Genomic DNA, 12,378 nt, shown 5'->3' on the forward strand with positions numbered 1-12,378 from the left:
AACACAATTTTTGCACAAAAGTGTTACGCTATAATAAAAAAATAAAAAAAATAAAAAAAAAACAAAAAAAGTTGATGTAGAAAAATGTAGACCATGCATATAACCTTACTTTCAGAAGCTTCCAGATTGATAAATTAATTACTTTTGCTTCATCATAAATCATAAATAACATCATGTTTTGTGATACGTGTGTTACAAAGGATTGTTATGTTTTATCAAACAGTTCAGTGGAAAAATGCACCTAGAATGAGATTTTCACTCTGCAGCGGTGTGTGCACTGATATGAAACTTCCTGGCAGATTAAAACTGTGTGTCCAACCGAGACTCGAACTCGGGACCTGTGCCTTCCGGGCAAGCGCTCTACCATCTGAGCTACCCAAGCACGACTAACGCCCCATCCTCACAGCTTTACTTCTGCCAGTACCACATCTCCTACCTTCCAAACTTTATAGAAGCTCTTCTGCGAACCTGCAGAACTAGCACTCCTGAAAGAAAGGATATTGCGGAGACATGGCTTAGCCACAGCCTTGGGGGATGTTTCCAGAACGAGAGGTCCCGAGTTCGAGTCTCGGTCTGGCACACAGTTTTAATCTGCCAGGAAGTTTCAAATGCACCTAATTTGCTTCAAAATTTCACTGAAAATTCTGTAGCATCTGAACAGTTAGTGTGGTGAATGGTAACCTACAGTTACAAAAGAGCATGTGACTGGGGCAGTCAACCTACAAGCTATAATTTCCATTTTCCGAGCAGCTCTACAATGGCGAAATTGAAAAACCTAGGGAAATAAAATAATGAAGTATTTTTTTAATAAATTGTTTTATTGTGAGAATGAATCGTTTCTGTACAAATGTTTTTGTTAAAACTGCTTTGAACAATGTTAACTTTTTGGTATAGAGGATGCTGCCACATGAAATGACACACACTACTGCTACTACCACCACTATTATCACTACTTCTGCTATAGAATAGCAGGCCATTACTTACCTGGCAGGAAGCAAAACATCAGTATTACCAACAGCCACACGACACTATTGTAACTGCTGGATCTATTAGTTAATTCCTTGGGGAGAAGAGAGGGATGCGTGTGTCTTGGTGACCTGTCCTCCCTTTTTAATCTTCACAAACCTATTGACCAATCCAGCAGGAGCTTCCCTCTCTTCTTGAGGAGTGAATGACCTCTCCTTCTGTTTAACCAACTAAATTTCAAAAAGCTAGGATAGCGTCACGTACAGTAATGCTTGACTATCAGCAATGCTAATGTCTTGCTTATTGAAGACATGTATCATCTCATAATTTTATAGACATGTAAATTATGATTACTTCAATGACTATCCTAGTGGGATTCTACTTACAGCACGTAAAATTGCATCAGTAATGTTGGTATTGTTAATGCCAAGATCAACAATCCACTCCATTGGCAGCAAACTCTTGTATGTCTCATACAGCCCAATACTTTCATTTGACTTTGTACCAGTTAGTATATAGTTTTTATCATAACTCTGAAACAAAGTATTACCAAGAAACTTTAAGTTAAATGCTACTGCAAAAGTGACATAAATGTAGTTTAAAACACAGCACAAGAAAAAGCCAAATTTACTTTAGAAAATTGGAGAACTATAAGGAAGAATCAGTTTTCTTCTATGTGTATGTTATGATTATTGGACTTATACTGTTACTACTACTACTACCATCACCACTATTAGTGCAGCAGGTGTACTACAACACAGTGAAATTACGCTGGTATGTACCTGACGTCTTTCAGTGTATGTCTGAACTTTGTTACCTTCACTGGTGTGGAAAAAGCAAAGCTGCTATATATATTTTGTTTCGACATACAAAGTGTTTGATATATCTTAAAATAAACCTTTGTACTTAATCAAACAATTATTACTTTCATTTCTTTTTGTACCAACCATGAACCATGGACCTTGCCATTGGTGGGGAGACTTGCATGCCTCAGTGGCACAAATAGCCGCACTGTAGATGAAAACATAATGTTGGGGTACCCGTTGAGAGGTTAGCAATCATGGTTCCTAAGAGGGGCAGCAGCCTTTTAGTAGTTCCAAGGGCAACAGTCTTGATGATTGACTGATCTGGCCTTGTAACATAAACCAAAATGGCCTTGCCATACTGGTATTGTGAACGGCTGAAGGTAAGGGGAAACGACAGCCATAACTTTTCCTGAGGGCATGCAGCTTTACTGTATGGTTAAATGATGATGGCATCCTCTTGAGTAAAATATTCCAGAGGTAAAATAGTCATTCATTCAGATCTCCTACTCAGGAGGATGTCATTATCAGGAGAAACAAAACTGGCATTCTACAGATCAGAGCATGGAACGTGAGGTCCCTCAATTGGGCATGTACGTTTAGAAAATCTGAAAAGGCAAATGGATGGAACAGGACTTCTGGTCAGGGGAATACAGGGTTATAAGTATGAAATCAAATAAGGCTAATGCAGAAGTACGTTTATTAATGAATAATAAAATAGGAACACGGGAAAGCTACAATGAACAGCATAGTGAATGCATTATTGTAGCCAAGATAGACACAGAGCCCACACCCATGACAGTAGTAGAAGTTTATAGGCCAACTAGCTCCGTAGATGCAGAGGAGATTGTGGAAATGTATGATGAGATAAAAGAAATAATTCAGATAGTTAAGGGAGATGAAAATTTAATAGTCACGGGTAACTGGAATTCGACAGTAGGAAAAGTAGTAGGTGAATATGGTCAGGGGGAACGGAATGAAAGAGGAAGCCACCTTGTAGAATTTTGCAGAGACCTTAATTTAATCATAGCCAATACTTGGTTTAACAATAATGAAAGAAGGTTGTATACATGGATGAAACCTGGAGACAACAGAAGATTTCAGATTTATTATATAATGGTAAGCAGATGTGGTCTCTGACCACAATTTATTGGTTATGAACTGCAGATTAAAACTAATGAAACTTCAAAAAAGCAGGAATATAAGGATATGGACCTGGATAAACTGAAAGGACTAGAGGTTGCAGAGAGTTTCAGAGGGAGCAGTAGTGAATGATTGACAAGAACAGGGGAAAGGAATACAGTAGAAGAAGAATGGGTAGCTCTGGAAGATGAAATTGTGATGACAGCAGAGGCTGAAGTAGGTAAAAAGATAAGGGCTAGTCGAAATCTTTGGGTAACACAAGAGATACTGAATTTAATCAATGAAAAGAGAAGATACAAAAAATGAAGCAGGTGAAAGGGAATCAAACATCTGAAAAATGAGATCAACAGGAAGTGCAAAATGGCTAAGCAGGAATGGCTAGAGGACAAATGTAAGGATGTAGAATCCTATATCACCAGGGGAAAGACAGATGCTGCCCAAAAGGAAAGTCAGAGAGACCTTTGGAGAAAAGAGAACCACCTGTATGAATATCAAGAGATCAGATCAAAAACCAGTTCAAGCAAAGAAGATAAAGCAGAAAGGTGGAAGGAGTATATAGAGGGTCAATACAAGGGAGATGTACTTGAGGGCAGTATTAGGGAAATGGAAGAGGACATAGATGAAGATGAGAAGGGAGATGTGATACTGCCTGAAGAATTTGGCAAAGCACTGAAAGGCTTAAGTCAAAACAAGGACCCGGGAGTAGACAACTTACCATTTAAGCTACTGATAGCCTTGGGAGAGCCAGCCATAACAAAACTTTTCCATCTAGTGAGCAAGATGTATGAGACAGGCGAAATACCTCAGACTTGAAGAAGAATATAATAATTCAAATTCCAAAGAAAACAAGTTCTGAGAGCTGTGAAAAATACCAAACTATCAGCTTAGTTAGTCATGGCTGCAAAATACTAACATGGATCCTTTACAGAAGAATGGAAAAACTTGCAGAGGCCGACCTCAGGGAATATCAGTTCAGATTCCGTAGAAATGTAGGAACATGCAAGGCCATACTGACCCTACTACTTATCTTAGATGACAGATTAAAGAAAGATAGACCTTTGTTTATAGGATTTGTAGACTTAGAGACAGCTTTTGACAATCTTGGCTGGGATACTCTCTTTCAAATTCTGAAGGTGGCAGGGGTAAAATACAGTGAGCAAAAGGCTATTTACAATTTGTTCAGAAACCAGATGGCAGTTATACGAGTCGAGTGGCACAAAAGGGAAGCAGTGATTGAGAAGGGAGTGAGACAGGGTTGTAGCCTATCCCTGATATTATTCAATCTGTGTATTGAGCAAGCAGTAAAGGAAACAAAAGAAAAATCTGGAGTAGGTATTAAAGTCCAGGGAGAAGAAATAAAAACTTTGATGTTTGCTGATGACATTGTAATTCTGTCAGACGCACCAAAGGACTTGGAAGAGCAGTTGAATGGAATGGACTGTCTATTGAAAGGAGGATATAAGATGAACATCAACAAAAGCAAAACGAGGATAATGGAACGTAGTCGAATCAAATCAGATGATGCGGAGGGAATCAGATTAGGAAATGAGACACTTAAGTAGTAAATGAGTTTTGCTATTTGGGAAGCAAAATAACTGATGATGGTCGAAGTAGGGAGATATAAAATGTAGACTGACAATGGCAAGAAAAGAATTTCTGAAGAAGAGAAATTTGTTAACATCGAGTATAGTTTTAAGTGTCAGGAAGCCCTTTCTGAAAGTATTTGTATTGAGTGTAGCCATGTATGGAAGTGAAACATGGACAATAAACAGTTTAACAAGAAGAGAATAGAAGCTTTTAAAATGCAGCACTGCAGAAGAATGCTGAAAATTACATGGGTAGATTACATAACTAATGAGGAGGTACTGAATAGAACTGGGGGAAGAGAAGTTTGTGGTACAACCTGACTACAAGACGGGATCAGTTGGTAGGACATATTCTGGAGAACCAATGGATCACCAATATAATACTGGAGGGAAGCGTGGATGGTAAAAATCAAAGAGGGGGACCAAGAGGTGAATATAGTAAGCAGGTTCAGAAGGATGTAGGTTGCAGTATTTATTTGTAAATGAAGAGGCTTGCACAGGATATAGTGGTATGGAGTCTTTGGACTGAAGACCACAACAACAACAAAGATGACTAACACATTTAGGTGAAGCATGTTTGCTTAAAAACAATAATACAAATTCAGTTGCAAAAGATGAGTAATGGCTATTCTTATCTACAAAATAGATTCCTTTTTAAATTAACACACTGCCAGTTGACTGTATTGTTGTTTATTTAATTATGACCCAGGTCTTGCCATTTTATGCTGCTTTCAAGTGATTGAGTTTATGTCATTAACATATATTGCATAACTAAAGTAATCCTGTTTTTATTCAATATGATGTACTCCCACTATTATTTACTGATTAATTTTTTAAAAAAATGATGATTTTACATCTGGAATTTCGTGGAGAGTGACTATTTTTCTTAATTTATAGCTAATTTTGAGCTTAATGTCCTGCAATATATATTAATAACATAAACTCAATCACTTGAAAATAGCATAAAAGGTCAAAACCTGGGTCATAATTAAATAAACAACAATACAGTTGAGCCGTACGAAGATCGTCTTCATGCTGTTTATTGCTTGTCACATTGTCTTTACGGTACTGTCGCCTCCTTCTTATTTGATGTACTGGCGTCACTAAGTTGCTGGTTTTCTTGCCTGTGACTGGCAGCTGCAGTGCTTATTGATAAGTGCACTGTCGTACTATCTCTGGAGCGATCGCTAGTATTTCCGAGTCATCGTCTGTCGGAAGTTCAGTCGGGGATGGAGCACCAGTGAGGCATGGACAGCCAGTACTTGCTGACTGCTGGCCACACACATGAACTGTTCAACAGAAGTAGATTGGAGCAGGAATAACCGTCGGCTGGTCGTCTCATTGGGTGACTTGTATTTAGTCTTTAGACCATTTCTGGGCCTCATCAGCTGGCCATCTTGCCGGACGTGGGTCGGTTCCTTCCTCGTGCAGAGATGTCATCGCCGACGGGCAAGAGTTACCTCTGCATGGGTGGGTCCGAGCCAGTGTGCCCAGTTTGCCGCGTCTCCGAGGTTCCGAGTGGACATCGAGTTGAGTCGGGTTGGAGCTGCAGTGAGCTCCGGACAGCCAAGACTCGCCCGACTGTTGCCAACACTCATAGCTTGAGTAGGGATGACGCTGGTTGGTTGTTCAGTCGGTCGTCTCATCGGACAATGTGTATTTGGTCGCCAACTGCTTATGGAAACTCTGCGTGTGTGTGACTTGTCACTTCTCCTTGTTGTTCCACCGTGATTGGTTTTTAGGACTGTCGGTGTTCTTGGTGAAAGTGTTTATGTGGAACTGTGTGTAGCTTCTGTGATTTTCATTTAGCAGATGAATACTGTCTGCGTACTGGTGTAGGGAGTCGGTCGGCTGCAACAGAGCAGCGAGGAAGTCATTTTCAGTTGTTGTGCTATCGGTTGGGTGGAAGGGTATTGATTATGTTGTTGGTTGGTTCTTCAGCTGTCCCTAGGTCATGCTGCCACCTGATCATTTAGTGTTACCATTGGTTTCCTGTCTCACCTAACCTGTTGTTAAAATTTCCTCCCCAGTTTGACCCTGTGAACACTTCTGAGCACCACTGCTCTGCTGTTTGTGATTGTGATTTTCTTTTGTCGCAAGTACAGTGCCAGCCCTTCAGCCATGTATTAATTTTGTCTGTTCTATGTTCAGTATATGGCCTTCAGCCGATCCTTATGTGAAGTGTTTTAAGGTTAGGCCATCAGCCATGTTTTATTTAAAATTCTTGTTTCCTCTGTATTTAGGCCTTCAGCCGCATTTGTTTGAAAATCTGTGGCTTTCAGCGCGTAATGCGTAAATTCCTGTCTGTAATGATTCTCTTTAATTATCTCGAAATCTTAAAATGGACTTCAGCTGTACTGTGTAAATGCTTATCTTAAGGATTGTCTTTAATTATTTTGAATAATTGTTTGGGGCTTCAGCTGTCACGATATTTCAGGTTTTCTTAAGATGGTTTTCTGTTATACTGTATAAATGCTTGTCTTTAAATGTTCTCTTTCATTATGTTGAAATATTATTGGGCTTTCAGCCGAAGAGTTAATTTAAATTCTCCTTAATATGGCTTTTAGCCAAAATTTGTAAATACTTGCTTTTTAAGAATTTCCTTTGCTGATCTGAAATATTATTTGGGCCTTAAGCCGAGAAGATATTTTAATTTTACTTAAGTAAGACCTCCAGCCATTTCTCTAAATCCTTGTGTATTAAAAGGAATTATTTAAACTATATTATTGAGAAGTTACTTGGGCCCTCAGCCATGAATTGATCCTTGTTGTTTTAAAGAGAAAACTGTGCATTGGTTTTTGAGGAATAAAGTTGTGGGTCTTGTGTAACTAACAATAACTGATCTTGGCCCCTTTCCACAACCTGATCCGCTCTGAAATCTGCGAAACCAGATTTCAACAGTCAAATGTGTGGGGTCATTAGGTCCCTCATTGGGTACCTTCCCAGGTGGCGGATAGAGGAAAGCCTCCCAGATATCAGTGGTACTGAGGAAATGAAATACCCAGGCGTACCAAATACTAAAACAGACCTAAACCCATTAGTGTCTGTTCTGGCATCCAGTGGCTATTGGTCATCTGTTTACCTTGTTGGTGTGGATGCTACAAATACGTCTTGATCTCAACAATCAAGTCTTTAACAACTGTGACCTCCAACAGAGGTCACCACAAACACCTTCAACTTGAAAAAAATCATGATAGAACAACGGGAAAGATACCCAATACCTCATGTCCCAGTGAATTTATTGGTTTTTCCTGGTCATCGCTTTCTGGGAACCAGGAACATCACGAAATAGAGAAGAGTCGGAGCTTCTCGAAACTTGTTCGCAAACATTTTATCGGCACACTCAACATCAATGCACTGGTTAAAATAGGCAAGCTTAAACATCTTACTGATGTATTAGAAAAATTTCACATCAAAATCTTCACAAGACAAGAGACCTGTTTTACTGAAGAGAACCATTTGAACACAGAAAACTACATGATATAAATAGGAAAACTTGCCGTCAGGTGGGGAACACCAACAATGTTTGGCACAGAATTTACAGTACACAAATCTGTCATAGACAACATCACAGTTTAGCATCAGAAAGAGTCTCCACAATAACCTTCAAGTCAGGAAACAAAAGACACACAATTATCAACGCACGTGCAACTATAAATGACAACAACAGGAACAGACCACAAGAAGTCGAAGACTTTTGGGAAGACATCAAATTTCTTCCATGACAAACAAATACCAAAAAGCTATGTCAAAATTGTACTAGGAGATTTCAGTGCACAACTAGGCAAAGAGAAGAAGTACAAGCATATCATAGGCCCACATAAAGCACACAAATGCACGAACAAGAATGGGGAGCATTTGATAAAGTACTGTCAAAATGTTATGTCGACACAATTTCAGAAACCAAGATGAAAACTCACAACGTGGAAAATGCCGAAAAATGTATGGGGAGAATTCCAAATAGACCACATAGTCATAACAAGTAAAAATAAAAGTGAAATTCTAAATGGGAGAACTCACAAAGGATTCTTCAAGTCTGACCATCACTTTCTACAAGTAAAGATTAAGCCAATTCCAAGAAATAGAAAGACAACACAATAAAATTATAAGACCAGATCCAGAATATTTACAGATAAACAAAGACAAAATCATTGACGAAATTAATCAGAATGCAACAGAGAACTGAACAGACCTGGCGAAGACAATTCTGAAGGCAATGCGTTGGGGTGAGCCTCCCAGGAAACTCAAGTATAGATGGTGGTATGCAATCTGTGATCAGGCCATTGGATGAAGAGTTAAGGCATGGAAGAAGTTTAGCAGTAACAGAACAACAGAAACATGGCAGGATTACCACAAAGTCCAAAAACAAGCCTTGAAAGATATCAGAGCAGTGAAAAGGGCATACGACAAAAATAGACTAAATGAAATTGAAGAAGACTTCAAGAAAAATAATACGAGAAATTTCTACAGAATATTTGGATAAAATATAATGGGTTATCAGCCTCCAAATATCTGCTTCAGAAGAACAAATGGATCGCTAGAAACAAACACAAAAGAGACTTGCAATATTCAAAGGATACTTTGATAAACTCCTCAACTCTGAAAAGCCCAAAGAAAAATTATACTTCATGAAAACACTACCAAACCCCAACTCAGAGCCGCCTACAGTCACAGAGGTAGAGGATGTTATAAAACAACTAAAAACAACAGAGCTCCAGGGGAAGACAGCATTATCACCAAGATCTGGAAACTCACAGGCCAAAATATTACAAAGAAAATTCATGCAATTCTCTTGGAAATATAGAATACAAAGAAAATTCCACACGAATGGAAATGCGAACTGATTCACCCACTCCACAAAAAGGGAGACAGGACAGATCCTAATAATTATAGAAGGATCTCATTATTACCAGTCACTTACAAAATTCTGTCCAAGGTTCCAAGGTGTTACTGAACAGACTGGAACCACAAGTGGATACAAAGATAGATGAATAGCATGCAAAGGTCAGAAAGGGAAGGTCCCCTATTGAACAAATTTGGAACCTGTGAACACTCTTGAAGGTCAGACAGGTGAACAACACTGTAGTTACATCTGTGGACTTTAAGAAGGCCTATGGCTGCACTGGCAGGCAGACTCTCTTTGGCACACTAGAAGAATATGGAATAGACAGAAAAACTAGGGTACTGATAGAACAGATGCTTACAGACACCACATCCAAAATAAAATTTATGGGAGAAATCTTAGAGCCATACATACAGGGGTCAGACAAGGAGATGGTCTCTCACAGCTTCTATTCAACATCGTCCTGGACAAACTTATCAAGCAGTGGGAAGAAAAAGCAAAACGAATTCAGTTAGGAAGAACACGTCCAAACAAAACATTCATAAAATGCCTAGCATTTCCAGATGACTTAGCAATACTCAGCAGCAACAGAGAAGAAGTGCAAGTAGCCTTGGGATATTTACATGAAGTCTGCTAAAATGGGGTTCCAGATATCATACGAGAAAACACTATATAGAAAGAGAGAACAACAATACACAAGTCATGCACACAAAATATGGATTAGTTAACTGAGTGGAAAAATTCAAGTATCTTGGAGAACATGTACAAATAGGAGGATCCATCCAATACAGAACAAATAGAAAAAAATTCAGAAAGCATACAAACTTACATGGATGCACTACAATAAAAGAAGCATTTCAAGACAGGCTAAATTCAGGCACTAGAATAGTGTTGTACTAACAGAAGCCCTCTATGCATCAGAAAGACCTCAATAGGGGCGTCAGGCATAACAGAGACAGAAAAGATAGAACATAAAATCCTTCGAAAAATTTTTCGAGCAGTACATATAGATGGTATATGAATGAAGAGACCAATTAAAGAACTATATGAACATACAGACAGACTCACAGATATAATCAGAAAACATCGATTAACATTCTTTGGGCACATACATAGAATGAACAACACCAGACTCACAAAGAGGGATGTAGCCAACAGCTCAAAAAAAAAAAAAAAAAAAAAAAAAAAAAAAAAAAAAAAAAAAAAACCTGGTTTGATGAAATAAAAGAAGACCTAAAACAAGCAGGAATCAATAAAGAAATGATAGATGAAAGAGACCAATTCAGAAACAAAATTATGAACACAAAATTTGAAGTAAAAGAAAGGAAGAGACCAGGGAAAATATGGACAGAGCAATGGAAATACGAACACAGTCAAAGAATGAAAAGGTTTTGGGAAGAGCAAAAGAAGAAGAAAACATAAAAAAAGAGGACAATTGAATAATCATGTAATATTCAAGTTCAATCACTGTCTTAAGGGCAAAAATTTATAATAACGATAATATGATAAAATGGCAGTGTGTTCATTTAAAAATTTTTGTATGACTGTTGCCCAGCAACATGAAAAACACCTTCGAATATAAATACCATTGAAATAGCAACAGAAGAAGGATGACTGTAAATTTTAATGTTTAAATTATTGTGTATGTATAAATGAAATTCTTGCACAAGCCACTATGGAATTCTTTCTGATGGCATATATGGCTGATATCATGAGTGCATTTGGGATGAACCATGGAATCACAACTACAATTCAAGTAGTAAAAGTAATTTCTGTATAGTATATACTTTTCTGTCTTTAATGCACAATAGAGCTTTATAATTTGGTGCCAAGTGGATAAAGAGTTGTCAGTCGACATTGGGTAAGAAATTGGAAATTGACAGACATTCAAAAACACAGTGAAAGAGTGCCTAATTAGTCACTACTTCTATAATTCATCATAATATTTGGGCCGGAGATGTAAATTCCAATTACACTTATGTTAATATTGCCCTTGGTTAAATTTTCCAATATATTGACAGCTCACAGTGCTCTCTGAAATTGGTAAAGTTGAAATGCTCTGTAATGCTGTGTGCGAGTGATTGCCATTTGTAATTATTATCTCTGGCACAATCTCTGACTTGTGTTATATCATTTGTTTTTATGCTGTTCTGTTATTTAATTTTGTAGTAAAGGAGTCGTATGAGCTACGGTGTGTTTTTATGTTGCAATTAAGTAAATACAACTAGTCCCGCAACATTGGTGACACCGATGTGATGTCCAACAGTCACTAACATGAAATTTGATGATCACTGACACTCTGTATTGTGGCGAGTCGCGTTAAATACGAGCATCCGCATCAGCTGCGTTGTGCATCTTCCGTGGTCCATTTCGCTGTAGCTCACGATGGCAGACCCACCACCAACTGCAGAAGTGTCTACTGGAGCAGTATAATTGTGTGACAGTAAAACTGCCACAGTTTTGGCAACAAAATCCCATGCTATGGTTTGCTCAAGTAGAAAGTCAATTTGTGCTAGCACACACAACCGCAGATGAAGCGAAGCACAGTTATGTAGTTACTGCACTCAATGAAGATATGGCTGCAGAAGTACAAGATATTCTGGCGTCACCACTGAGTACTGATCGTTACACAACCATCAAGTACACTCTGATTACCCGGCTCTCCCAGTCCGAGGGGAAGAGGCAGTAGAAGCTACTCCGCAAATAGGAGCTAGGCAATCGCACGCCTTTGCAGCTACTATGCAGACTGTGTAGATTAGTGAGCAATGTGGTCAGTGATGACGTTTTGTGACATATTTGGCTATCGCGCCTGCCACCCGACTCGCAGAAAACATCGACAGTGTGTGCCGGTGATCTGGATGCACTCGTGCAAACCGCGGATCGCATAGCGGAAATGTATCCATCCGCATGCATCGCAACGGTTTGCTCACAACCTTGGGCAGATCTCACCGCACTACAAGCACAGGTTGCTGAGCTCACCACACAAGTAGCTGCATTATGAACCCAGACTAACAGCCGCTGATCTCGTCACCACCAC

General features: G+C 38.9%; 1 protein-coding gene across 2 annotated transcripts in view; it reads right to left on the bottom strand.

Annotated features, from left to right (window-relative positions):
* The window catches only part of LOC126237527 (phospholipid-transporting ATPase ABCA3), a 707,258-nt gene that overhangs the window by 242,786 nt on the left and 452,094 nt on the right, over window positions 1-12,378 (bottom strand). For both annotated transcript variants that reach the window (XM_049947708.1, XM_049947709.1), the window contains exon 19: window positions 1,353-1,499. In XM_049947708.1, coding sequence (XP_049803665.1) covers window positions 1,353-1,499 — 147 coding nt within the window. The remainder of the gene's footprint in view (window positions 1-1,352; window positions 1,500-12,378) is intronic.

The sequence above is a fragment of the Schistocerca nitens genome, chromosome 2 (genome assembly GCF_023898315.1).
Source record: "Schistocerca nitens isolate TAMUIC-IGC-003100 chromosome 2, iqSchNite1.1, whole genome shotgun sequence".
Taxonomy (NCBI): domain Eukaryota; kingdom Metazoa; phylum Arthropoda; class Insecta; order Orthoptera; family Acrididae; genus Schistocerca; species Schistocerca nitens.